Raw genomic sequence first — 27,947 nt, 5'->3', positions numbered from 1 at the left:
GACGCGCGAGACCAGGCTTCGGCTCGCCTGCGCTGCCGGAGGCGCCATGGGCCGCTACCGCATCCGTGTGGCCACCGGCGCCTGGCTCTTCTCTGGCTCGCAAAACCGCATACAGCTGTGGCTGGTCGGAGCGCGCGGGGCTGCGGAGCTGGACCTGCAGCACCGACCCGCGCGAGGCGAGGTCAGCAGCGGGGAGGGGCAGGGCCGGCCCGGATGGGCTCGAACCGGAGGGCGAGTCCGGACGCGGGAGATCGGGACTGGACGAGGCGACGGGTGCTACCGCGCTGTGCCTTCCAGGAAACTCTGGCGCTGGCGGGGAAGCGGAGCAGGGCGGTGGGTCAGGATCCCTGGGTCCATCCTGAGGCTCAAGCCCCTTCTCCCTACCCCCGAATCCAACTCCCTCCCCAAGTGAACCCTGAGCCAGTGCAAATGTGCCATCAGTGGGCAGATGTGCAGCTCCTCCTGACATCAGAGGAGCTCGGTAATGGTCCTGATGGGGTGTTCGGTTTGAAACACTAACTGCGGGCCACGCACTGCCGCACCCGTCTTCCTGGTGAAATGGGGGTCTAAGGTCCACGGTGCTGCTTGTCCTGAGCAGAGAATGGGGTGATGATGTTTTTGCAGGCCTTGCTTAACTGTGAGGCTCCACGAAGGAGCTGCTCCACCAGCAAAAGGCCTCTCCGCGGTGCCTACTACAAAGTCTCGCCCGTTCTGGCCCTGCAGGTGGAGGAGTTTGAACACGACATCCCCGAGGACTTGGGTCCACTGCAGTTCGTGAAGCTGCGCAAACACCACTCCCTGGTGGAAGACGCGTGGTTCTGCGACCGCATCACGGTGCAGTGCCCCGGGGCCAGCACGGTGGCGGCCTTCCCGTGTTACCGCTGGGTGCAGGGCCAAGACGTCATGAGTCTGCCCGAGGGCACCGGTGAGGGGCAGAGTGGAGGAAGGGCTGCAGGCCTCAAAAACTGCTAGAGGGGGCAGGGCAGGGCTGAGGAAGGTCGGAGGGGTTGAGAGAAGGGGTGCGCAGGGGCAGATTGAGAATGAGGAACTCAGGATGCTAGAAGCCGGAAAATAAAGTCTTGAATGTTTACAAGAGGAGGCTGGGGCCAGGAAATAAGGGATCTGGAGAGTCAGTCTTGAAGCAGGTTGAGGTCAGGGAATTGGAGTTGCAGCAATGATGAGAAATAAAGAGTCAAAGTAAAAGCATAAAGGTGATCCCTGTGACTCAGAACAAGTTAGGGCGGCGACAGGTAAGGGTAACACATGCAACAGGAGGTGGCAGGTCATGGGTAAGCAGGAGACAGCTGAGACAGCTGAGGGTGACAAACACTAAGGCTCTGGAGAGCTGGTAAGGTTGGAAACCCATGGAAGACAACGTAAAGGACAGGAGAACACGGCAGCGGGGCTGGGGATGAGTGAGGATAGAAACTGGAATTTGTTACTGGGGCAAACAAGGGAGTCAAACGAATACAGAGAATGGAGGACAAAGATGGGTAAGGATGGGAACATCAAGTTTGTGTCTTTGAGGGACAAGTGAGCAACATACAGATGACAGCAGGAGCAGGTCACTAAATATAGACAATCATGGTAAATCCAGAAAAGGCGAAACCAAGTGAAGAACACAAACATGGACCGTTTTAAAGGATGGTGAAGGTGTAGACAGGTAAAGCCAGGACAAATGAAATGAAACAAAGCAATATGTAATCAAAAATAGGTGTGGGTATGTGAGCAGCTAAGATTTTATCACCTTAATTAAGGTGATTTATCCAGTGACAGATATTGATGAAACAGGGTCAGGTAAGGGAAGATGTTGAAATCAACACAATGGCAGAGTTGGTTGGTTGGTTGGTTGGTTGGTTAGGGGAAAATGAGTTAAAGGATAAGAAAGGGTGTCAAGCATGGAGTTTTATCTCAAGGCAGGAGACGAGGACAAGGCTGACAAGGACGGGATTACTGCGTCAGGGGATCAAGCAAGTGAAGCAAAAAAAAGAAAAAACCCTCATGGCCATGAAGTGGATTCTCACTCACAGTGACCCCCACTGGGTTTCCAAGGCCATAAATCTTTACGGGGAGCACTGGTGGCACAGTGCCTAAGGCATATGACTGCTAACCAGGAGGCTGGCGGTTCAAATCCTTCCGCTCCCTGGAAGGAAGATGGGACAATCTACTTCCACGGAGATAGCACCTCAGAAATCCAAGGAGGGGTTGCTATGAGTTGGATCCGATTCGATGGCAATGAGTTTGGTTTGGCTTTGATTAAGTCTTTATGGAAGCAGAATGCCTCATCTTTTTTCCACAGAGCAGCTGGTGGTTAACAGCAAAATGCCTTAACCACTACACCACCAGAGCGCCTTAAGTGAAGCAAAGGCAGAGATAAAAGCAATAGAGCATGACTACAAATATGGGAGATGATTACTAAGGGGCAATGGGCAGCAGCGGTTAGCATAGGACCAGACCAAGCAGTCTGGTGAAGCCTCTTAATGCCTCCCCAGCCCGCCTGGCAGTAGACAATCCTTTGGATGTGTTCCAGAAGCACCGAGAGAAAGAACTGGAAGAAAGACAGCAAATCTACTGGTAACCAACCATCCACAGGCCTCCCAACTGCCTACTTCCTCCCTGACCCCCCCATCACTGACCCTTCCTGTTCCCTGAACCCTTATGCCTAACTCCTAGCTGGGCCTCCTGGAAGCAAGGATTACCCCTGACAATAGCTGCAAACAGTAAGGATGATCTACCTCCAGATGTGAGGTTTCACGAGGAGAAGAGGCTGGACTTTGAACTGACACTGAAGGCAGGGTAAGGAAAAAGTCCGGGTGGAGTGAGGGCTAGGCAATCCCAGAATGGTAAGCGGTGGCAAGCGGTGAGGGGCTGAGGGATCAGATGATGGGTTCATGCCTGGCTACCTGTCCTAGGGCTCTAGAGATCGCCCTCAAGCGTGTTTATACGCTCCTGAGCTCCTGGAACCACCTGGAGGATTTCGATCAGATCTATTGGGGCCAGAAGAGTGTGCTAGCTGGTCAGTGATCCCCCAGGTCTCCATAACCCTCTGACTCCTTTGACCTATCCATCGCATTCCATAGTATACCCCAGCCCCCAACTCCTTGTCAAATGAGAACTTATCATGGCTGGTCATCTCACTCCAAAAAACTCAAAACCAAACTCACCGCTATTGAGTTGATTCCAACTCAAAGCAACCCCCAATGGGTTTCTGAGGCGGTAAATCCTTATGGAAGTAATTGTCCCATCTTCCTCCCATGGAATAGCTGGTGGGTTTGAACTGCCAACATTCTGGTTAGCAGTCAAATGCCTTAGTCACTGTGCCATCAGAGCTCCATAGATGACCAGAGGTCATCTGACAGAAGCCTCAAAAGTGTAAAAAATAGGGCTGAATTCCATGGTTATATGCCTGGATCCCTGAGGTACAGGGTCTGGAGGAGAGGGACCCAGGCTGTGGTCAATACCCTTCTCCCCACCCCCCCAGAAAAGGTTCACCAGTGCTGGCAGGATGATGAGCTTTTTGGCTATCAGTTCCTCAATGGTGCTAACCCCATGCTGCTGAGACGCTCCACATCTCTGCCCTCCCGGCTAGTGCTGCCTTCAGGGACAGAGGAACTTCGGGCCCAGTTGGAGAAAGAACTCCAGGTAGCTCCTCCCACCCTCCATTCTTCTCTTCTCAGCAATGTGGCAAGGAGAATCGGTGAAGGGGAGAAACCAAAGATGAGTGCAAAGGAAGGGAGGCTACAGGAACCCACTGCCCTTGATGTAGAGTCTTACACCTCTAGAAAAACCTAGAGATGATAAATTATGTACAGAAAAAAAAAATAATGAGGAGCTCCCAGAATGAAAGTCGACACAGGATGGATCCCCAGGGCAAGAATGGGGCCACAGATATTTACTAGTGGGGATGACATTCCTGGCTAGATATCAGTGCTTGGACACCAGTGTCCATGGGCAGGAAGAAGGTGGGTAAGCTGTCAGTTTAGAAGAATCAGGAGCTTTCCTGGAAAAGAGCTGGGTTTGGAAGAGATGAACTGGATATGAGGACAACGATAAGCCTAGGCAGGGGTGGGTGAGTGTGTGTGTGTGTGTGCACGCTCAGTTTAATAGCAGTAGTAGCTAGAGGAACCTCTCTGGATTCCTTGCAGATGGGAGGAGGTAAGGGCAAGGAGTAAAGGGTGGTTCGCTGGGCCAGTGGGACCAAACACAGAGGCAGGTAGTAAGGGGTGGGGAGATGATTGGGGAATGGGTCTGGCCATCTTGACAAGGGGGGGAGCTTAGCAAACATCTTCCATGGTTCTGAATTTAGGTCAACCATCACACATCCCTGGACGAAAACATCTCTCCTCACTAGGCTTGTTTCTTTACTTTAAAATGAAAGAATTGGACCTAATGATCTGATTCAACCGTTAAGATGCTGGTAGTGATATACAGGCATACCTCACACATACTGCAGGTTTGGTTCCAGACCACCACAATAAAGTGAATATCACAATCAATAAAGCAAGTTACATGAATGGTCTGGTTTCCCAGTGCGTATAAAAGTTATGTTTATACTATACAGTAGTCTATTAAGTGTCCAATAGCATTATAAAAAAGCTTGAAATATTTTGAGAATTATCAAAACGTGGCACAGGAACATAAAATGAGCACATGCTATTTTCTAATTTTTCTAATAAGAAAAATGGTGCCAAAAGACTTGCTCGGTGCAGGGTTGCCAAAAACCTTCAATTCGTAAAAGATGCAGTATCTGCAAAACCCAATAAAACAAGATATGCATGTAGGATGATAGCAAGAAGCTGGACCCCATACCTTTAAACGTCTTGCCTTTTGTCCTGTTCTCTGGGGGGTAGACTTTGAACTCTAATCATGTATTTGTCCTCTTTTCTCCAGAATGGTTCCTTATTTGAGGCTGACTTCATCCTGCTGGATGGGATTCCAGCTAACGTAATTCGAGGAGAGAAGCAGTACCTGGCTGCACCTCTCGTCATGATGAAAATGGAACCTAATGGGAAGCTGCTACCCATGGTCATCCAGGTGAGTGCCCGGGCATCCCACTCCCGACACTGTTCTCTCTTCCCATCACCCTCTGCTCCAGGGACCCAGGCTCCCGGCTCTTGGCTCCCAAGCCCCAACCTCATTCAGTAACACCCATCCTCATGTCACTGTGCTTGCTTGCAGCCAGGTCATCCCTGACTCACTCAACTGGAATTACTTGTTCAAGAGTCTTAATGACCTTTTCTGAGTTCTTATCCTTCAGCTCAATGGTGCGCAAACCTTAGTGTGCATCAGAATCACCTGAAGGGCTTGTTAAAACACAGGGTGCCAGACCCCACCCCAGACTCTGATGCAGCAGGTCTGGGATGGAGACAGACTTACATTTCTAACAAGTTCTAAAATGATGCTGATGCAGCTCTTTAGGGACAACGCTTTGAGAATAAATACAGTCCTTCAGAGGCCTCTGACTCTGAGCACTCATTCTCTTTTGAATATCTTTTCTCGCCAATCAGCCAGCTGACATATGCTGTCAATTTCCCTACACATCCAGCTTCTCCTTCCCATTCTACTATCTGAATGCAGACCCTATCACATTTCCCCAAAACCACTGTCAGGCCCCCCTCACTGGTCCCTGCTTACAGTCTCTCCTTCATCCAAGCTGACCAACATGGCACTTACACAGCTCTCCAGCTAGTAAGAGGCAGAGTGAAAGGGTCTTCGTTCCTTACACTGGATTACAACCTCCTGGAAGGCAGTTTTCTTAGTCATCTCTGTTTCCTCTACAATGCTAAGCATAGTGTCATATTGTTGTTGTTGTTATGTGCCATTGAGTCAGCCCCCGACTCATAGCAACCCCTCCTTGGGTTTCCGAGGCGGTATCACTACGGAAGTAGATCGCCCAACCTTCCTTCCAAGGAGTGGCTGGTAGGTTTGAACCACCAGCCTTCTGGTTAGCAGTCAAGTGCCTTAGGTACTACGCTACCAGAGCTCCTAGTGTCATAGTTAGTGGAAGTTCAATAAATGCTTAATTTCTCTTTCCCCAGCTCCAGCCTCCCAACTCCAGCTCCTCCACGCCACCACTCTTCTTACCCTCAGATCCGCCACCTGCTTGGCTCCTGGCAAAGTGCTGGGTCCGAAATTCAGACTTCCAACTGCACCAACTCCAGTATCATTTGCTGAATACTCATCTCTTGGCTGAGGTCATCGCTGTTGCCACCATGAGGTGCCTCCCAGAAATGCACCCTCTCTTCAAGGTACAGGCTCAACCTTCCCAGTCCTCTCTCTCAGACTCAAGAAAGGAAACGTTCTAATACCAAGTAATATTGCAACAACAAAAAATCTTCATAGCCATTTGTGAATGAAGAAGGGGCAAAGACAAGGAAGACTGTGTCAAAATCTTGATCCTTATATTTTTATTAAGTCAAGTCAATTAATGTTTCTTCAGGACATATTATAAGGTAGGTCTCTGAAATTCTCAGAAATCTGTTGTGTGCTATCGATTCCAACTCACAGCAACCTTACAGGACAGAGTAGAATTGCCCTATAGGGTTTTCTAGGCTTTGCAGGAGAAGACTGCCACATCTTTCTCCTGCAAAGCAGCTGGTGGGTTCAAATCACCAACATTTCAGTTAGCAGGTACGTGCTTAACCACTGCACTAACAGGGCTCCTTGCACAAATCTTAACAACCCAGAAATGGGCTTGGAACACAGCTGGTAAAACAGAAGCCTTATTCCTGCCTGAGGAGACTTATTATTTAACTTGGAAGACAAGTGGTATCCATAAGAACCAACCAGAAAACAGTATCTGGAAATTAGTTTAAAATCAATGTAAAATTAATTTTAAATACTATGTTGTTGTTGTTGTTATGTGCTGTCGGGTCAGCCCCGACTCATAGCGACCGCTCCTTGGGTTTCCGAGGCAGTATCACTACAGAAGTAGATTGCCCAACCTTCCTTCCGAGGAGTGGCTGGTGGGTTTGAACCGCCAGCCTTCTGGTTAGCAGTCAAGTGCTTTAGCCACTATGCTACCAGAGCTCCTTTAAATACTATAGGAGAATATAAATATCAACCCAAGTAAGGATTCTGCTAAGTAGAAAGAGAATGAATGAATGAATGAATGAATGAATAAGTATTCAAGGAGTAGCCCTGCAAAGCTACATGCCCAAGAAAGAAATGGATAAAGACATGCATTAACATGGTGGTGACAGGAATGGAAGGGGAAAATCAAAAACTTTGGTGATGGGGAAAGAGTAGCTGCCACAAGACTAGGCATCAAAGTAAAGAAAGATCAGCGTTTTTGCAACAGCTAGGAGCCCAAAGAGTAGGTGTGTTTTACCAACTTCTACTATAACTTTTTTAAAAAGTGAGTCCAGTATTCATTTTTAAGCAGAAGGCAACAAAATAAGATTTGTGATAGTTTAAAGAATGTTTTCAAAATTCTTGAACCAGAGCAATTGTCAGAAACAGTAAAGTCAGGAGAGGAAGCCAGTTTGTGACAAAGATGAGGTGCTCGGTTTTAGATATATGGAGACTGAAATGCTGGCAAGATTGCAAATGAGTACTAGGCAGGCATAACAATTAGACGTGTTTCTGCTCGGGCTTCCACCCCTACCCCCAAACCTGGCCAAAAGCAGATGTGGCTTCTTTGGGTTCTATGAAAACACAGGCAGTCTGATGAATAGTCTTGGATTTACTCATCTCATGATCAATCTCATGATCTCTTACTACCTTCTGCCCTGACAGGTAAAGCTACTCTTCACACCTAAAACTTCCCTTACTAGTTCAGCCACTCCCCATCTGTCCCACAACAAACACCTGAGTTGTTATCAGGATACACAGGAGGGGCTGCATGTCATCATAGTTACCTGTACAGGCTATGGATTCTGATTGTCGAGGACTGAATCCTGGATCGGTAGTTACCAAATGTATGCTACAGTGTCTTCACTCTAAATGGGGATAACAGGGTGTCTATCATGGGTTGTGAAAGCATTAAATGACATAACCAAATGATATGATGCAGACTAAATGCTACAAAAAAAGAGGAGGAGGAGCTGTTTCTCATCAGTTATCTTCTCTCCTCTTGTGGACTCTGGGCTTTCTAAGAAACTCACGGTATCTTTCCATGAACTTTCTGGAAAGTGTCAGACCAAGCTGAGCTGCTTTGATCTCAGCAGCAGTCGGTCCTTTCCTGTGTCCAGGATGAACAAGTCAAATGTTGCTGTTGTTAGTAGGTGCCACTGAGCTGGTTTTGACTCATAATAATCCCATAAATACCAAAAAATCAAACCAAACTCACTGCCATCAAGTCAATTCCTACCCATGGTGACCCCCTTTGGGTTTCCAAGGCAGTAAATCTTTACGGAAGTAGATTGCACAGTCTTCCTTCTGCAGAGTGGCTGGTGGGTTTGAACCATCAACCTTCTGGTTTGCAGTCAAATGCCTTAGGTACTATGCCACCAAGTTCCTTAATCCCATGTATACCAGAACAAAATGTTGCCTGGTCATATATTATCCTTAAAATAGTAAGTATAGTTGAGCCCATTGTTGCAGCCACTGTGTCAATCCATCTTGTTGAGGGTCTTCCTCTTTTTCATTCATCTTCTACTTTACCAAGCATCATATCCTTCTCCAGGGATGGATCTCTCCTAATAGCAGGTCCAAAGTAAGTAAGACCAAATCTGGCTATCCTTGCTTCTAAGAAGACTTCCGGCTGTACTTCTTCCAAGAAAGATTTGTTTTTTCTTCTGGCAGTCCATGGCATAGTCAATATTCTTCACTAACACCATAATCCATATGCATAAATTCTTCTTTGGTCTTCCTTTGTCCAGCTGTTGCATGCGAAGCAAGTGAAGATACCACTGCTTGAGTCAGGCATACCTTGGTCATCAAAGTGACATTCCACTTTTTAATGCTTTAAAGAGGTCTTTTGTCCGATGCAGTGTGTTGTCTGATTTCTTGACTGCTGCTTCCATGGGCTTTGATTGATGATCGAAGTAAAATGAAACCCTTGACAGCGTCAATGTTTTCTCTTTAATCATGATGTTGTTTATTGGTCCAGTTGTGAGGATTTTTGTTTTATGTTGAGATGTAATCCGTACTGAGGGCTGTAGTCTTTGATCATCATCGGTAAGTGCTTCAAGGCTTCTTCACTTTCAGCAAGCAAGGTGGTGTCATCTGAGTATTGCAGGTTGCTAATCAATCATCCTGCAATCCTGATGCCGCATTCTGTATACAGTTCAGCTTTTCAAATCATCTGCTCAGCATACAGAGTGAAGAAGTCAGATAAATACCTAATTTGCATGAATCCTGTATATCAATTGTAAGACTATGAAGACAAAATAGTCTAAGTAAAGGAGAGGCACGTGAGGATCAGGCAGCCTTTTTCACTAGCTAAGGGAAAACACTGGCCTAAAAGTCCCTAACTGGAGCTGTGGTTGACTGGAGATGCGCTCTGCCGCACACGCAGGTAGCTCTATATGGCTCCTTTAATTCTGGCTGAAGACACCCTATCCATCCCCCCCAAAAAAAGTGGAAAAAAAAAAGGAGTAAAATGACCAGCGATGAGCTTTGAAAATGAGCAGCAAGGCTAGGTTAAGCTGTGAGGATATGATTGGTAAAAGAAGTATAAAAGAATGTCAAAAGTTAAAGGGCTGATTCTTAAAGGACACCTCCACTCAAGGTGGAAATGATAATGGTAATGATAACAGCTACTATTTGAGGACTGTGTGCCAGGCACCTTGCTAAGCACTCTTCATAATCACTCACTTAAGCATCACCACAGCCCCCTGAAGTAGGAGACCCTATTATTCCCCTCTGAGGATTTATTACCTTGGCCAACTTCCAAAGAGTGGTGAACCACAGACTCAAACCCCAGTCAGTCTGGCTCCAGAGCCCAGCTCCCAGCAGAGTCAAAGACATGAGAGTGAGTAATCAGAGAAGGAAACCAGCCTGTCCAGGCAGCCACCTAGGAAGGCACCTAGAAAAGAAAAGGCACCTGGGCACCTGGACCTCACTCCCTAGAAGGAAGGGCTCAATGTGGCCTCCACTAATCACCCCCTCCACTCCCCTCCACCCCAGCTCCTGATCCCCCATATCCGCTATACCATGGAAATTAACACCCGGGCCCGGACTCAACTCGTATCAGAAGGAGGCATATTTGATAAGGTAGGTAAAGAAGGGACGGGGCCACCCGATCATCCATCTCTCTATGGCCTCCTACCACCTTCAGGGTCTCAGACTAATGATGTGTGAATGCCCTGCCTCTTTATACCCATGACTCTAAATCTGAAAACCCAGTAGTTGAACCCCTTATATATCATTCCATGATTCCGAGACCTTGTCCCTCAATCCCTCTCAACTCTCTTGTCCCAGGCTGTGAGCACAGGAGGAGGGGGCCACGTGGCCTTGCTCCGTCGGGCAGGGGCACAGCTGACCTACCGCTCCCTCTGTGCACCCAATGACCTGGCTGACCGGGGCCTGCTGGGACTCCCAAGTGCGCTCTATGCCCAGGATGCTTTACAGCTCTGGGCAATCATTGGCCGGTAGGTGAGAGTGGCAGCTGAGTAATGGAGGGGGAGGGGGGAAGGAGGAGAGGCTGTGGCTTGAGGTATACATGAGGCAAAAGAAAAATGAAAAGAAACAAGAAAAAGAAGAAGGTCTAACCAGATGTGGCAGAAAGACAAAGCCTAGGGAGAGATGAAGAAGAGTGAGGAGATGGTGGGAAGGGTCTGAAAAGGAAGAGTCATAGGGTAGAGAGCCCAGTAGTGAAAGCTGTGTGGGGAGATTACGGGACCTAGAGGGATCAAGGTTTTTGTTAGGAAGACCAGGTACTGTACCTGTATAGGGAATTCCAGGAGCTAATGACCCCCTTCCCTGTTCTCTCTACACTACTGAGTAGAAAGAGCTGGAGAATGTCCCCAAAGGTAAGTCTGGGAGGATCTGTCCTGAGATGCACTGAGCGACAGTGAGCAGAAGTGGGCAGAGGCCACAGAAAAGGGGAGTAAAGTCAGCGCTTCCTCCCCTCAAAGAGCTCACCTCCCTCCCCCCTTGGCAGGTATGTGGAGGGAACTGTCCACCTCTTCTACGAAAGGGATGATGTGGTGAGAGGGGACTCTGAGCTGCAGGCCTGGTGTCGGGAGATCACTGAGGTGGGGCTGTGCCAGGCCCAGGACCGAGGTACGATCCCTCCCCAGAAAAGGGAACTCCTCTCAGTCCTGCTCTTCTGGGGACAAGACCCCAAACCCTCATCACACCCCTGCCTCCACACACCAAAGCTTCTGAATCCCATTCACACCCAAGAAAACAGACTGTCCCAGCTAAGGACAATTCTAGATACCCAAGGATTATCGTCTCAGACACCCCAGCCATCAACCCCTACTCCCATCCCCCAGTTGCAGTCACACAGGCCCCTAACTCACCATAGAGTAGGGCCCAACCAGGGCAGATGCACAGCCAGTGAAAGGTTTCTGTCCAGCCTCTGCTAATCTTTTCATGGTTCCCTATCTCCCTACCTGAGCATATAAACGGGGCAGATGTTCCTTCTGAAGTCCATGATACCCTAATCTGGTTTTCCCTCCCTTCCTGCTTGCTACTGCCTAGCACCCACAGGTGGCTCCCACTTACCACAGCGCAAGGTCATTTCTAGATACAAATGCAATACTGTATAAGCTTTGGCTGAAACCTGAACTCAGTGCCTGGATCCCAGGGCTCACATTTCTTTGGTCAATCCACCTCCTCACTATAATCCAGTCACTATCTTTATTCCCTGCTCCATTTTAATCTGAGAGGAAGAAATCACCTCTCTCTCTCTCTCTCTTTTTTTTTAATTGTGATTTGGGTGAAAGTTTATAGAGCAAATTCACTTTCCATACAGCACCTCACATATACTTTGTCTCATAACATTGACTGCAATTTCCCACAATCCAACAGCTCCCCTGCCACTTCCTCCCCATAGTTACCTCTTCCAGCATCCTTCCCTCCCATGCACTCCTGCCCCCGAGCTGTCTCCCTGCACACACACAGCCCTTCTATTCTCCCATGATTGTTCTCTCCAAGGAGTGTATCTACCTCAGGTAAATGTTTAGCTCCTATGCCTGACTTTTGTTTGGCTGGAAGCCACAGGAGTGGATTTAATTCCAGACCTGAAAGGCAGCTGGGGGCCACAGTCTCAGTGGTTCCATCAGGCTCTATCAGACCAACAAACCTGGTCCCCACCCCCCTTTTTATGCAATGATTTTGCGTTTTGTCCCACATTGTTCTCCCACTCTATCCAGGATCTCCTACATAGATCCCCCTCTGAGTGGCTGACAGTGGTAGCCGGGCACCATCTAGTTCTTCTGGTCTCATAGTGGTATAGGCTGAGGATCACATGGTATACCAGTCACTTGGACTAATTGTTTCCATGCATCTTTGGTTTTCTTCATTCTTCTTTGCTCTGGATGAGGAGAGACCCATTGTTGCATCTAGATGACTGCTTGCAAGCTTTTAAGATCCCAGTCACTACTCACCAAAGTAGGATGTGGAACAATGTTTTTGTGTAGTGTGTTATGCCAATTGAGCTAGATGTCTCCTGCAACCATGGCCCCGAGCCCACAGGTCCAACTACTTGCTCCCTCTGGGTAGCTGGCTGTGTCCAAGAAGTGACTTCAACCTTGGCCCTTGTCAGCTCTACTATATACCTGGGAATTCTTACAAAACATACCAATATACTTGTAAAAACACTGTCTGCCAAGCCTATACATGGTCTTGGATACACTCCCCTCTGCATAGACATACCTAATAGTTTAGCCTGTCCACCCATCTATCTACCTGTAGATCAATGTTTGCCTTCACTGACAACACAGTACTCTATGTGCAAAAGGGTTCATCTTTGTTGTCTGTACCTCCCATGTACCTCTCTATGTCTTCCTCTTCCTCAAGGCCACTGTGTTGATTACTCACATTTGGTGCATTGCCCTTCTCTTCATCTAAATCAATACTTGTCTCTACCTATCTAGCAGTGTTCCCTCCACTCCCCTCCCACCCCTGGTAACCAACAAAGAAAATTTCCTTCCATATATAAACCTTTCCTTGACTTTTTACAATAACGGAGTAATACAATATTTGTCCTTCTCGAAATCACCTCTTTGAGCTCATTCCAAGTTCACACTCCTCTCCAGCACACATGAGCTAGCCTGAATTGCTTCAGATCATCCTTCAGCCCCTGCCCCTTCATACTTCTGACCAACTCCTTGAATTCCATCCTCTGCTTCTGAGAGATGATAAGCATTTACAGGGCAGCTATTATGGCCAGGTCTTGGGGATACAGGATCAATAAACCAACATCCCTGCCCTGGGGGATCTGGGACTGTATGACCCCCAGCATTCCAGGAACAAACTTCCTCTAGCAGTTTTCAGTACTGTCCCTCAGGCATGACAGCCCCCCCAAAAAATCCTATTTTCTCCCTTTGCTCATCTTCTCCCCAAACTTTATCTACATTTGGAAATTTAAAATTTACTTTAACCTCCATTAACATCTCTCACTACCCTCTCCTCCTTACTCTCCCTCAGTTCTCATAGCTCACTTTTGCCTAATTTTCCCAACACCTTTTAGAGGAAGTGTGCTAAAATTAAAAAGCATGGGATTTAAGTTGAGCATAAAATAATTTTAAAAAATAAAAAGCATGGGATTTGCAGTCAGGTACCCGAGTTCAAGATCAGTCTCTGACTTTTCCCAATTATGTAATCCTGACAACCAGTTTACTCTCTCTGGCCTTTAGTTTTCTTATCAAGAAAATGAGCATAATTATATTTGTTCCACTTGAGTGACAGGATTATTGAGCATCTCAGCCCCATCTTCAACCTTCACTGTAAACTGAGTGGCCTGGGATAACTCTCTAGGAAGCCCCTTCTAGCTATGAATCTAGAAACCCATGACTTCTCTTATTCCCAGCCTTGTAACTCAGCCACCAGTAATGCCCTCTCTGGAAACAGAAGGAAGCATCCCTAAATTCTTAATTTTAACTTTTTGAGGCACAGGATATTTGATCACTCAAATCCTCCCATAGTAACAATAATTCTTATTTACTGAGCACCCATTCCATTCCATTCCAGGTAATCAATACATTATCCAGTTTATAATGTTGTTGGGTACCATTGAGTTAATTTTGATTCACAGCAACCCCACAGAACTGCTCCATAGGGTTTTCTTGGAGGTAATCTTTATGAAAGTAGAATACCAAGTCTTTCTCTCCTGAAGCCGCTGGGTGGGTTTGAACGGCCAATCTTTCGGTGACAGGCCAAACATTTAACCATCTGCACCACCAGGGCTTTTGCATGAGGTAGAACTGACCAAATTTCACAGGTGAAGAAATCGAGATTCAGAGAGATTAAATAATCCAAGCCGAAGTCCCTGAATGGCACAAATAGTTTGCACTTGGGTACCAACCAAAACGTTGGTGGTTCAAATCCACCCAGTGGCATCACGAAAGAAAAGCCTATCAATCTACTTCCCTAAGATTACAGCCGCTGAAGACCCTGCAGAGTGCAGTCCTACTCTCAGAGACTTGGGGTCACCACGAATCGGCTGATCTCGGAGAGCCTGGGGATGCCGTTCCCAGGCATGGCGTTCTACTTCCCTAAGATTACAGCCGCTGAAAACCTTATGGAATGAAGTTCTAGTCTGAAGCGCATGGGGCTGCCCTGAGTTGGAATCAACCTGGTGGCACTGTTTTTAATCCAAGCTATGAATGCTTGAGCAAGGACTGAAATCCATGTCTGATACAAACATATTTGAAAAAATACACAAATGAATAAACACTCATCAATTCTAAAATATGGACATCCAAAGATAACAGCTTTTACTTCTTTCCTTTCATGCTGGAGACTCTAAATCCTGTTCCTTTCCTGCCCAGGTTTCCCTGTTTCCTTCCAGTCCCGAGCTCAACTCTGCCATTTCCTTACCATGTGTGTGTTCACATGCAGTGCCCAGCATGCAGCCGTCAACCAGGGCCAGGTATGGACAGCCAAAAACCCAAGTCCTTGAGGGCATGTGTCTGGACTTTGGGATGCCCAAGGGAGAGGGGTGAGGGCTAGGACCCTAAGTACCAGGGTTCCCCGAGTTACAATTTCTTCCCCTAGATGGACTGGTATGGCTGGGTCCCCAATGGCCCATGCACAATGCGGATGCCCCCACCCACCACCAAGGAAGATATAACAATGGCCACAGTGATGGGGTCACTACCTGATGTCCAGCAGGCCTGTCTTCAAATGAATATCACACGGCATCTGGGTCGGCGGCAGCCAGATATGGTGAGAGTGGACTCTGGGTAAAGGGAAATGATGGAAAGGGGCTAGGACCTAAGCACACCTGTCTTGGGACTGGGAGCTGACTGTTCCTTTGTTCTGTCTCAGGTGCCTCTGGGGCATCACAAAGAAAAATACTTCTCAAGCCCCAAAGCCAAGGCTGTGCTAAAGCAATTCCAGAAAGATTTAGAAAACCTGGAAAAGGAGATTACAGCCCGGAATGAGCAACTTGAACTGCCCTACGAATACCTGAAGCCCAGCCGCATAGAGAACAGCATCACTATCTGAGCCCTGAATTGCCCCAAGAACTGGCATTTGCATCTGGAGTATATGCTTCCCTAAATTTCTACTGCTAACACTCTATCTCCTTGCCCAATTGAGCCACCTACATGACTATCCCCCTAGCTGCAGGGGCAGCAAACTTTTCCTGTAAAGGGCCAAACAATAAATATTTGAGGCACTGGGACCACACAGTCTCTGTCACAACTACTCAACTCTGCCACTGTAGCAAGAAAACAGCCACAGGCAAAACATAAAGGAATGAGTGTGACAGCATTCCAATAAAAGTTTATTTACAGACACCGAAATTTGAGCTTCATTGTCAGAAAACATTATTCCTTTTTGTAAGACCATTTCAAAATGCAAAAGCCATACTTAGCTCAAGAGGCTTGCACAGGCTGGATTTGGCCCTCATAACTGTACCCTGCACTAGCCTAGAGTAATGACCCTACTTCCAAATCACCTGAGATCATGTGGGAGATTTCTTGAAGAAATTACCTAATGAATTCTCCATTCCCAGGAACCAGACTTCATGCCTGGTAGCCACCTTACGAACAGCATCGTGACTATCACACACAAGTAAAATCTTGCTGAAGATAATTCAGAAGTGATTGCAGCAGGACATCGACAGGGAACTGCCAGAAATTCAAGCCGGATTCCAAAGAGGATGTAGAACGAGGGATATCATTGCTGATGTCAGATGGATACGGCTGAAACAAAGAATACCAGAAAGATGTTTGTTGTTATTGTTGTTAGGTGCTGTCGAGTTGGATCCGACCCACAGAGACTCTATGTACAACAGAACGAAACACTGTCCAGTCCTGTGCCAGCCTCACAATCCTTGCCCATCATTCCAGCCACTGTGTCAATCCATCTCCTTGAGGGCCTTCCTCTTTTTCATTGACCCTCCACTTTACCAAACATGACATCCTTCTCCAAGGAATGGTCCCTTCTGACAACATGACCAAATTAGGTGAGATGAAGTCTGGCCAGTCTCACTTCCAAGGAGCATTCCAGCAGCACTTCTTCCTGGGCAAATTTGTTCGTTCTTTTGGGCAGTCCATGGTACTTTCATTATTTTTTCACCAGCACCATACTCTCACATGCACGAGGTGACTGAAAATACCATGGCTTGGGCGCACCTTAGTCTTCAAAAAAACATCTTTGCTCTTCAGCATTTTAAAGAGATCTTTTGCAGCAGATGTGCCCAGTGCAATATGTTATCTGATATCTTGACTGCTGCTTCCATTGGTGTTGATTGTAGAACCAAGTAATATGAAATCTTTGACAACTTCAATCTTTTCTCCTTTTATCATGATGCTGCTCACAGGTCCAGTTGTGAGGATTTTTGTTTTCTTTATGTTGAGATGTTGTCCTGGTTACCTAGTGCTGCTCTGACAAGAAATACACCACAAATGGGATGGCCTTAACAAACAGGAGTTTATTCTTACAATTTGGAGGCTTTAAGTCCAAGTTCAAAATGCCAGGCTCTAGGGGCTGGGTCAAAGCCCCTCAATCTTGGGGTCCAGCTCTGCCTACTGCTCCCGGCCCACTGGAGCTAGAGGCTTTTCTTCAGACAGCTGCTGGCTGCTGAGGCTGAGAAGCCCCAAGGTTGACAAGTAAAAAGGCACAGTCCCGATGTTACCAAACCACACAGCAGGCCATTAACTTAAGTCCACTGTAGTCCCAAGGTCAGCAGAGCATAGCAGGCTGCTGAGCAATGACAGGGCTACATGCAGGGTCCAAGCATGCCATAGGCTAGAGACCATTTCCCAAGGCTTCTGCTTAAATACAGGAAGCAGAACACATTCCCTAAGGCAGCTACTCAGCTGCTCACAGTAGATTCCACCATGGAGTTGATTATCAGTCTCATCATGGGAATACTACATCCAGCTGCCCAGCCACTCAACCAGGCCCAGCCAAGTTGACACACAAACTGAACTACCACAGATGTAATCCATACTGCAGACTGTAGTCTTTAATCTTTATCAGTAAGTGCTTCAAGCCATCCTCACTTTCAGCAAGCAAAGCTTTGGGGTCTACATATCGCAGGTTGTTTATGAGTCTTCCTCCAATCCTGATGCCATGTTTTCCATATAGTCCAGCTTCTCGGATTATTTGCTCAGCATACAAATTGAATAGTATGGTGAAAGGATACAACCCTGACGCACTCCCTTCCTGATTTTAAACCATGCAATATCCCCTTGTTCTGTTCCAATGACAGCCTCCTGGTCTTTGTATGTACGGGTTCCTCATGAGCACGATGAAGTATTCTGGAATTCCCACTCTTTGCAATGTTACCCATAATTTGTTATGATCCACACTATCAAATGCTTTTGCATAGTCAGTAAAGCACAAGTAAACATCTTTCTGGTATTCTTTGCTTTTGGCCAAGAGCCATCTGACATCAGCAATAATATTCCTCATTCCATGTCCTCTTCTGAATCCAGCTTGCATTTCTGGAAGTTTTCTGTCAATAAACTGCTGCAACCTTTTTTGAATTATCTTCAGTAAGATTTACTTGTGTGTGATATTAGTAATATTGTTCAATGATTTCCACATTCTCTGGGATCACCTCTCTTTGGAATGGGTACAAATATTGATCTCTTCCAGTCAGTTGGCCAGGTAGCTGTCTACCAGATTTCTTGGCACAGACGAGTGAGTACCTCCAGCATGGCATCTGTTTGCTGAAACATCTCAATGAGTATTCCATCCATTCCTGGAGCCCTGTTCTTCACCAATTCCTTCAGTGCACCTTCGACTTCTTCCTTCAATACCACTGGTTCTTGATCATATGCTACCTCCTGAAATGGATGAACATTGACCAATTCTTCCTGGTACAGTGATTCTGTATACTCCTTCCATCTTCTTTTGATGATTCGTGCATCATTCAATATTTTGCCCAAAGAATCTTTCAATATTGCAACTCAAGGCTTGAACTTTTTCTTCAGTTCTTTCAGCTTGAGAAATGCCGAGTATGTTCTTCCCTTGGTTTTCTAACTCCAGATCCTTGCACACATTTCATTATACTAATTGACATCATGCCTGGTAGCCACCTTATGAACACCATTGTTAATATCAAAGATGTTTACCTGTGTTTTACTGACGATGCAAAGGCATTCAACTGTGTGAATCATAACAAATTATGGATAACACTGGGAAGAATGGGAATTCCAGAATATTTAATTGTGCTCATAAGGAACCTGTACATAGACCAAGAGACAGTCATTTGAACAGAACAAGGGAATACTGCATGGTTTCAAATCAGTAAAAGTGTGTATCAGATTGTATCCTTTCACCATACTTATTCAATCTGTATGCTGAGCAAATAGTCTGAAAAGCTGGATTATGTCAAGTAGAATGCAACATCAGGACTGAAAGAAGACTCATAAACAGCCTATGATATGCAGATGACATGCCCTTCCTTGCTGAAAGTAAAGAAGATTTGAAAAACTTACTAATGAAGACCAAAGACTACAGCCCTCAATGTGGATTACACCTCAACATAAATAAAGCAAATATCCTCACAACTGGACCAATAAGCAACATTATGATAAATGGAAAAATTAATGAAGTTGTCAAAGATTTCATTTTACTTGGATCCACAATCAACTTCCATGAAAGCAGCAGTCAAAAACTCAGACAACTTATTACACTGGGCAAATCTGCTGCAAAAGACCTCTTTAAAGTGTTTAATAGCAAAGAAGAGTAAGATGCACCTGACCCAAGCCATATTTTCAATAGCCTCTTATGCATGTGAGAGATGGACAATGAATAAGGAACAAAACTGATGCATCTGAATTGTGGTGTTGGTGAAGAACACTGAATGTACCATGGATTGCTAGAACGAACAAATCGGTCTTGGAGGAAGGACAGCCAGAATGCTCCTTAGAAGTAAGAATGGCCAGAGTTCATATCTCGTGCTTTAGTCATGTTGTCAGAAGGATATCATGCTGGGTAAAGAAAAGGGTCAGCAAAAAAGGGGAAGACCCTTAACAAAACGGACCGACCCAGTGGCTGTGGTGATGGCCTCAAGCATGGCAAAGATCATGAGGATGGCACAGGATCGGGCAGTTTTTCGGTCTGTTGTGCATAGGGTCTACTATGAGTCAAAACTGACTTGACAGCACGTAGCAACAGCAGCCAACTTACAAAATCCTGGCTTAGTTCCTTGGCAACTTTCCCTCCACCCTGTTCTTCCTATTCACACATGTACCTGAAAAGTCCCTAAATAAGAATGGTGTTCCTAGAAACAATCCAAATGTCCATCAACAGACAAATGGATAAAAAGAAAATATGGTACATTCATTCAATGGAATATTACTCAGCCATAAAGAGAAATGAAGTCCTGACACATGCTACAATACGGATGAATCTTGAAAACATTATGCTGAGTATAGTCAAGTCACAAAAGGACAAATATTGTATAATCTCACTCATATGAAATAGCTAGAACAGGAAAATGTATAGAGACCAAAGTTCATTAGTAGTTACCAGGGCATGCCAGGGAATTCACGTTGCTTGGTTCTACAATTGATGCCAATGGAAGCAGCAGTCAGGACATTAGACGACATGTAGTATTGGGAAAGTCAATCGCGAAGGAACTGTTTCAAGTGCCAAGGAGCAAGGATATCTCCTTGAGGACTAAGGTGCGCCTGACACAAGCCATGATATTTCCAATTGCCTCGTATGCATGTGAGAGCTGGACAATGAATAAGGAAGACCGAAGAAGAGTTGATGCTTTTGAGTTGTGGTGCTGGCGAAGAATGTTGAAAGTACCATGGACTGCTAAAAGAACTAACAGATCTGTCCTGGAGGAAGTGCACCCAAAATGCTCCCTGGAAGCGAGAATGGCCAGATTTCGTCTCACCTATTTTGGTCATGTTGTCAGAAGAGACCATTCCTTGGAGAAGGATGTCATGCTTGGTAGGGTGGAGGGTAGACGAAAGAGGGGGAGGCCTTCAATGAGATGGACTGACATGGTGGCTGTAATGATGGGCTCAGGTATAGCAGGGATCATGGAGCTGGCACAGGACTGGGCAATGTTTCGTCCTGCTGTGCACGGGGTCGCTATGAGTCGGAAATGACTTGACGGCACCTAACAACAACAACAACCAAAATTTACAAGAAGAAAGGAGTCATTATTTAGGAAGCATTGAGTTTCTGTTTATAATAATGGAAATTTAGCAACAGATACTGGTGATGGTTGCAAAACATGATTAATGTAGCTGATGTCACTAAACTGTACATGTGAAAAATGTTAAAATGGCAAACGTTCTGTTACATATATATTTACAATAATAAAAGAATGGTGTTTCTAAGGCAGAATAAAAACCTTCAACCAAACAGGCTTCCTTCCCTAAACAGGCAGTCCCAAACAAAAGAAATATGAAATTCTTGTTTCGAGGCCACTTCCTTGCCCTTTAGTACCCTGGGATCTCCATATGTTTCCCAGGTTCCACGTTCTCTTGCACAACTCCTTTAAGAATAACCTGCACAGTTTGCACAGGGAGATAGCTCAGAGGGCAGGAATGCATAGGAAAGAAGGACACAGGAAGAAGGTTACCACAGGGAGGAGGTGGGAAGAGAGCTGTTACATTATGAGGGTTGTAATCAGTGTCATGAAACAAAATGTGTATGAACTGCTGTAGGGAAAATGAATTTGCTCTGTAAACTTTCACCCAGATCACAATTTTAAAAAAGAATAACCTGCACAAAATAAGTGGGAAAATGCTACAAAATGATTCTAGCCACTGACAGTTATTTGTCCATTTCTGGAACCTCAGGATCAGAATGACCCCTCTCAGTTATGCTGCGATCACAGTCCTCATGAAATCAGTGCAAAATTGTGTCCTTCGAATATCTTTATTTCCTGGAAAAGTTACTGCAAATCTGTGTCTCACCAGGGAAGTATACAATGTGTGTGTGTGTGTGAGAGAGAGAGAGAGAGAAAGGAGTGAACTATTCATACTTTTTAAAAATTTTGTGCTCTCCTTTAGTCAAAGGATCTATAATAAATTTCCTAAGTTTGCAGAAGGAAGCAAAGGGACTTTTTGTTTATTATAAATTTCTCCAAGAGTCCCTGGGTGGCACAAACGCGTGCAAACTAGATGAACAAGTTGTGAAGTCAAGCAGTCCTGATAAATACACGGAGGTGCCTCGAAGAAAGGCCTGGTGATCTGCTTCTCGTCTCAGTTTACCCTGTAACACATTAAGTAGCCATGAGTCAGAACCAACTGGATGATAACTGAAAGACGTTTCATTTCTTCAGTACATTTAGCAGGGTTGCTCGCCTTCACTTGTTCATCTAGTCTGCTCTCCTGGGACGACGCCTAGCTCCCGTATTTTTTCTAGGTTTGGTATCCAGACTCATACAGAATTCCAAGTATAAGTAACAAAATTTTACTTAAAAGAAGCATTTCCAGTGCCAATTCTGATAACCTTCACCAATTTTAAAGCGTTCTGGCTACCACAGCACACCTGGCTTCCAGAAGGGGCTCCAGCGCACTTTCACTGTGTCGGAGTATCCATAAGGGAAGAGTGAGTAGAAAGATGACGGAAGTGCCCCTCCCGGTGTAAATCTCTGTATTTCACTTACCATTGCCCCATCACAGGAGACCACCTCAGACTAAGTAACCTGAAGGAAAAACCAGATAATGCCAGCCCCTCATTGCTAACAGCCAGGTTACCAACAGCTCGCCAAAGCCGTACCGTTTCCGAGGCCTGGTTACGGCTAGTTCGTGGTCACGTGACCAGTCAAATCAGGTCACGTGATACATCGGTTCCTTCCATTGCCACTCGCAGAGGGGGGAACCCAAGAAGCTGAAGGTCCTCGCACCTCCGACAGTCACGCTCCAGCAACATAGATCAAGAAAGACCTCCAGATGGTCTTCTGTAGTTTCAGACACTGACTTCTCAGCCAATGTCCGAGTAGACTCCGAGTCACCCAGCGTTCTCCGCCCGCTGCCCCCCCCCAGAGGTGGTCTGGTCCTGAGGCCACGCCCCCTGGCCGCCCTCCCGGCTCAGTCCTCCGCGGCGCGAGCCCCTAAGTCTCGCTGGCTTGGTTTGCTCCGAGCGTCCTAAGCTTTCTCCCACCGCCTTTTTATTAGGCCCATATCTAGCGGAGCCCCGACTCCCTTCTTCATGGCGTCGCTCCTGTGCTGCGGGCCCAAACTGGCTGCCTGTGGCATCGTCCTCAGTGTCTGGGGAGTGATCATGTTGGTGAGGGCACTGCCGGGCGAGAACCCGGGAGGGCCTGAGGAGCTCCTGGGTTGGAGAGCTGGGAGGAAAGGAGACTAAGGGGCTTAGAAAGTAGGGGCCGGCTGGAGGGGCTGGCTTATTAACAGCTCTGGAGAAAGAGGCAGAACTGCGATTGAGAAATGAGGAACTGCGGGGGGGGGTAGGGGTGCTGGAACGTGAAATGGGAGCCGATGCTGGTAAATGTGGGGACCCCACAAAGAGGAAAAAGAGCTGGACTCCAGGGAGATGCTTAAACTGAGTGGAGGGAGCTGAAATGAGTTAACTGGGGCCTAGTTTCCCTATCTACCCTCATGCCTTGGGGCTATAATCATGTGAAGAAGTGCGGGTTTCCCCCTCTTCCCTTCCGCCCTGTCCCGTGATAATGATGGTCTTGGGAAGGAAAATAACCCAAGTTCCTGGGAAAAATGGGTTACTCACTACTCCTGCCCTTGCCCTAGGCACTCATTTCAAAGTCACGGCCTCACACGCTATTCCAGGTGGCTGAATCTACATCCAGCAGCCAAAACTCCTGGTTCGTTCTGGTTATTCCCAGGCCCCGGTGTTATGGCAACATATCAGAAGTGGGAGGGACTTAGGGAAGTGACCTGGAGGTCAGGTGTCTGAGTTCTACGACTAACCCATTTATTTTTCTTCAGATAATGCTCGGAATCTTTTTCAATGTCCATTCTGCCGTCCTTATTGAGGATGTTCCCTTCACAGAGAAAGATTTTGAGTAAGTAATTGGGTAAAGCAGGTGGGAGGTGGCTGAGCCTGTGGTCAGAAATATGGGCGGGGAATTTTGGGAAACTGGACACTTGGCGGAGGAGCTCTGATAATACAGTGCTTAATGCATTTGACTGCTAACCAGAAGGTTGGTGGTTCAAACCTACCAGCCAAGATTTATCGCCTGAGAAAGCCAACGGGGGTCGCTATGAGTCAGAATTGACTTCACGGCAGTGGGTTTGGTTTTGGGGACACTTGGCGACCCCGAGGCTATAGGGAGCAGAGAGCTGCTCTCTTTAGATTAAAATTGGGGGCAGTCTTGGAAGTCAGACCTCAAGCACTCCTAAACCCACCAGTGAAGGTGTGGCTTCTTAAGGTACTTCACCTGACTTCTCTGTGCCTCGGTCCACCTCTGCAAGATGGGTGCTATAACTCCACAGAGTTGTGGAAAATGAGTAATAAACGTTAATGCACTTAACGATACCTGGCGCATAGTTAAGTGCTAAGTAAATGTCTGCTGTTAATATTTCTGACATTTCTCTGCCTAATTCCCACCACCAGGAATGGCCCCCAAAAAATATACGACCTTTACGAGCAAGTCAGCTACAACTGTTTCATCGCCGCGGGTCTTTACCTCCTCCTGGGAGGTTTCTCTTTCTGCCAAGTTCGGCTCAATAAACGCAAGGAATACATGGTGCGCTAGGGCACGGTCACATTCCCCCTTCAAGACCTCTCCGCTGTTTAAAGACTTTGCCTCTGCACGTCGTGTCCCACCCATCTGGCACCCTCTGCAGGACTCGGTTTCTCTAGCGAGGGAAGAACCCCTTGTTCTTCACTCTCGCGCCCGGCCCCCTCCCTTAGTCCTGTACCACAATAAAGAGAAACTGCTCTCTAAAGCGTTGTGTCGGTGCTTGTGTAAGGGAGCGGGCGTGAGACTGGAAACCAGCCTCTAAGGAGATCTGAGCCCCTCGGCGGCGGCGGAGGGAAGCAGGACCCGGAAGCGAGGTGTGTCTTCCTCCTCCTCTTCCTTGTGGGCACGGAAACTGCCTAAGCTGCTGATGAGGCGATTAGCCGCCGACTTAGAGCCAATCAGTGGCGGGGTGGGGCGGAACTTCCTGCGCGGGGGCCGGAACGGAGAGATCGCCGGGCTTTTCGCGGTCCTGGCTCGCGTGGCAGCGGCGGCGGCAGCGTCTCCGGGGGCCATGACGTCAGCATCCACCAAGGTTCGGCCTCCCTCGCGACAGCGCTCCCTGGCGGCCGCGGGAGGGCGGGCCCCCCCCATTTGGCTTCCGGCTATCGGCCCTGGGCGGGGTGCCGGGCTGGCGGGAGCCGAGCCTAGGCTGGGGCTAGGGGCTTCGGGCGGGACAGTGCGGAGGGTGTGCGCCGGCCCCCAGTAATGCTGCCCCGCCCCCAGGTCGGAGAGATCTTCTCTGCGGCGGGCGCCGCCTTCACGAAGCTCGGGGAGCTGACGATGCAGCTGCATCCCGTAGCCGACTCTTCTCCCGCGGGGTACGTGAGCCCGGGCTGGGACTTGGACACGAAGCGAGGACGCTTGGACTCAATCACAGACATGGACACGCTCTAGGGCAGGGACAGATAGTATTTTCTTTTTGTGCCTGGCACAGAGCAGAATCCCACCACCACCACCCACTGCCATAAAGTCCATTCCGACTCATAACGAGTAGAGCTGCCACGTAAGTTTTCCAAGGTGGTAAATTTTTACGGAAGCTGACTGCCTCATCTTTCGCCCGCGGAGCAGCTGCTGGGTCCGAACTTCCTACTTTTTGGTTAGCAACCGAGTGCTTTAGCCGCTGCGCTACCAAAACTCTTTCAGCGCAGGGTAGATGTCAATAAATGATTGTTGAATTAATGACAGGTGAAAATACAGACTAAGGCGCATCACCGGGACTCGTATTTCACAGTTCTATCCTACTTCGTCCCAGCAGATCACAGACCACCACCACCATCCACCACTCCACGTGGAGTTACTCAGACTGCTGCGGACTCTGTTCAGGGGTTCTTCCTGTTACTCGTTGAACTCGTTTCAGGGGGCTTTACACAGCAGCAGGTTGATGCAGGAGAGAGAACGTGTGGTTTGGGATATCTTGTGGTTGAGGGTCATGGGGTTCCCACAAGGCCCTCAGAGATTTTTACAGGCGCTCTTTATGACACATGGGAGGGCCCCAGAAATTGGAGGGGGGCCTGGTTGGCTGGGGACTGCATAGCTGTGGGCTGGCTCCACACCCCGCCTCCTCCCTCTTTTGCTGTCCCCCCTCTCCCCTCTGACAGTGCGAAGTGGACGGAGACGGAAATAGAGATGCTGAGGGCTGCTGTGAAGCGATTTGGGGACGAACTTAATCACATCAGCTGTGTCATCAAGGAACGGACAGTGTGAGGGAGGGTGGCTGTCAGAGAAAGGGGGGCGGGCAGCTTGCTTCCACTGAACCCATTATTCCATCCTCCTCAGAATGCCCTCCCAGCTCAACACCTTTCCTACTTTGTTGCTAGTTTTGTTAGCATCCCCTGGAGGACTGAAACAACACAAGAATTATCACAATATTATGGTAATCAGAGCCTTCCAAGAACTTAATTTTAGGTTGCCTGAGATGCCCAGTTATTGAAATTGATAATAGAGGTTCCCTGGTTATCTATATAGATCTTTTGAGACTACTACAGCGTTCCAGGAATAATACTGTGATTCTGAACCAGTTGATCAGGATCCAGTAGTAATTCTCAGTTCACCTGTAGATCACCAAGGCTTACCTGGTAACCTTCCACATCCACACTTCTCTCCGAAGACAGTTAGGTGATGGACCTTTCGCAGTGCTCAGTTCAGGGACTTCACTCTTCACACTCCATCTGCCCTGTGTTCAACACTTCAGGAAATGAAAACCTTACCAAAGGTTGGGGCCCTGCCCTAGATTTTTAGGAAGGGACTCCCCAGAATTCTTTCAGAGTGACCCATTACCCCTTCCCCTCCTCCCCTTTCCTTCAGCCGCTCAGATGACACCTTCCTCTCTCTTCTCTTAGGGCTCAGATAAAGGCCACCGTGAAACGCAAGGTATATGAAGACTCTGGCATCCCCCTTCCAGCTGAGTCACCCAAGAAAGGGCCCAAGAAGGTGGTGTCTGGTGTTCTGTCGCCTCCTCCAGCAGCCCCTCCACCCAGCAGCTCCATTGTCCCTGAGGCTGGGGGTCCCCCCATAAAGAAGCAGAAGGCTGGTGAGGGCTGTGGAGTTGCTGCCTAGGGGTTAAAGATCCCAGCTGAGGTTCAGTGAGAGAATTGAGCCTGGGTCAGAGAAGGACAAGTCTCTCTTCCTCTCCCGGTGGTGTTTCCCAGAGAGGAACTGGGGGTGGGGGTGCATGAAGCCTTGGGAAGCTGAGGGGCAGCCAGAGGAAGCTAGAACCTAGTTTATGCCCCCCCTCCCAGATGTGACACTCAGTGCTCTGAACGACTCGGACGCCAACAGTGACCTAGTGGATATTGAAGGGCTAGGAGAAACTCCTCCAGCCAAGAAGCTCAACTTTGACCAGGGTAGGCGTTGTCCTCCCCCCACACCAACAGAAGGGGAGGGGGAGAAGTGTTCACCTCGCTGGCAGGGTGGGTCTCGGCTGGAACCCCTCTCTCGTACAGGGGCTTTGGAAAGGAAGGTGCTTTCTTCTCCGTGGTGCAGGGGATTGGGTCAGTCAGGAGTGGGGTGCTTGGGTGAGGTTAGGAGTTTTCTTGGATGCATATCTGGGGCTCGCTCCATCTCTGCCAATTTTACTTCCTGTTCCAGACAGCCTGACCCTGGATTCTGGCCTTCTCATGACCTCTGCTGATCCTCCTCTCCTCTCCCACTGAGCCTTCCACCTCTGACCCCTCTCACTGTTCTCCCTGGACGTAGATTATCCGGAACTCATCTGGAGGCCTGCACAGGACAAGGTCAAAAGGTGGCTGGGGCTGGGAAGGTCCACCTTGCTGACCCTGTAGAGGCATCTGCTCCCAAGTCCTTTGACCTCTACCTGATGGACATTTTTATACAGAATACAATAAAGACTTCCCTCTCAGCTTGGTGACTTATTATTGGAGTTCTGTCTGCTCTCCTTAGTCCTCAGGGGCTCAGCCCCTCCTGGGCAGCGCGTGCCACCCTGCCTGAAGCAGCACAGCCAATATTGGTAGACTCTCTTCCTGGTGCCAATATTTCTGTGCTGCTAGAGCCAGAGGGGCTGGGGTGGGCAACAAAGCCTGCACTTCAGGTTCTCTGGATGTAGAACTTACTCCCAGGGTCTCTGGCAGTCCAAGTCCTGAAACTACCCTGGGAATTTTGGAGGGGCTGTTTGCAGTGCCGTCACATCTCCTGCCCACCCACCCCAGCCCCGGCAAGGAGTTTGTCACAGGCCCCAGATGTGTTTTGTGGCGAGTCTCCAGGGATGCCTCCAAGGCCAGTC

At 47.8% G+C, this 27,947-nt stretch overlaps 3 protein-coding genes across 3 annotated transcripts; all 3 read left to right on the top strand.

Annotated features, from left to right (window-relative positions):
* The first annotated feature begins 46 nt into the window (after positions 1-46).
* LOC103206802 (polyunsaturated fatty acid lipoxygenase ALOX12) lies at positions 47-15,564 on the top strand. The gene is made up of 14 exons (XM_007952317.2): positions 47-181; positions 724-925; positions 2,493-2,574; positions 2,674-2,796; positions 2,913-3,016; positions 3,482-3,642; positions 4,891-5,034; positions 6,039-6,248; positions 10,072-10,158; positions 10,366-10,535; positions 11,048-11,169; positions 14,886-14,986; positions 15,112-15,282; positions 15,385-15,564. The coding sequence occupies exons 1-14, from the start codon at positions 47-49 to the stop codon at positions 15,562-15,564; spliced, it is 1,992 nt and encodes a 663-aa protein (XP_007950508.1).
* Positions 15,565-22,638: 7,074 nt separating this feature from the next.
* RNASEK (ribonuclease K) lies at positions 22,639-24,220 on the top strand. The gene is made up of 3 exons (XM_007952316.1): positions 22,639-22,776; positions 23,451-23,527; positions 24,079-24,220. The coding sequence occupies exons 1-3, from the start codon at positions 22,699-22,701 to the stop codon at positions 24,218-24,220; spliced, it is 297 nt and encodes a 98-aa protein (XP_007950507.1). The 5' UTR covers positions 22,639-22,698.
* A 499-nt stretch (positions 24,221-24,719) lies between these two features.
* CUNH17orf49 (chromosome unknown C17orf49 homolog) lies at positions 24,720-27,360 on the top strand. The gene is made up of 6 exons (XM_007952314.2): positions 24,720-24,740; positions 24,932-25,026; positions 25,807-25,908; positions 26,548-26,738; positions 26,947-27,051; positions 27,296-27,360. The coding sequence occupies exons 1-6, from the start codon at positions 24,720-24,722 to the stop codon at positions 27,358-27,360; spliced, it is 579 nt and encodes a 192-aa protein (XP_007950505.1).
* Positions 27,361-27,947: the final 587 nt, after the last annotated feature.

The sequence above is a fragment of the Orycteropus afer genome, unplaced genomic scaffold, assembly GCF_000298275.1.
Source record: "Orycteropus afer afer isolate SDZICR_OR568_19922 unplaced genomic scaffold, OryAfe1.0 scaffold00330, whole genome shotgun sequence".
NCBI lineage: Eukaryota > Metazoa > Chordata > Mammalia > Tubulidentata > Orycteropodidae > Orycteropus > Orycteropus afer.
Note: the sequence above shows the minus strand (reverse complement) of the source record. Positions and strands in the feature narration are given on the sequence as shown.

Coding starts and splice junctions, on each gene's coding strand:
- LOC103206802 (XM_007952317.2), top strand. CDS start 47: ATGGGCCGCTACCGCATCCGTGTGGCCACCGGCGCCTGGCTCTTCTCT. Junction 3,017..3,481: donor CCAGAAGAGTGTGCTAGCTG/GTCAGTGATCCC, acceptor CCACCCCCCCAG/AAAAGGTTCACCAGTGCTGG. Junction 5,035..6,038: donor TGCTACCCATGGTCATCCAG/GTGAGTGCCCGG, acceptor CTCTTTCCCCAG/CTCCAGCCTCCCAACTCCAG.
- RNASEK (XM_007952316.1), top strand. CDS start 22,699: ATGGCGTCGCTCCTGTGCTGCGGGCCCAAACTGGCTGCCTGTGGCATC. Junction 22,777..23,450: donor TCTGGGGAGTGATCATGTTG/GTGAGGGCACTG, acceptor ATTTTTCTTCAG/ATAATGCTCGGAATCTTTTT. Junction 23,528..24,078: donor TTCACAGAGAAAGATTTTGA/GTAAGTAATTGG, acceptor TCCCACCACCAG/GAATGGCCCCCAAAAAATAT.
- CUNH17orf49 (XM_007952314.2), top strand. CDS start 24,720: ATGACGTCAGCATCCACCAAG. Junction 25,909..26,547: donor GTCATCAAGGAACGGACAGT/GTGAGGGAGGGT, acceptor CTCTTCTCTTAG/GGCTCAGATAAAGGCCACCG. Junction 26,739..26,946: donor CATAAAGAAGCAGAAGGCTG/GTGAGGGCTGTG, acceptor CCCCCCTCCCAG/ATGTGACACTCAGTGCTCTG.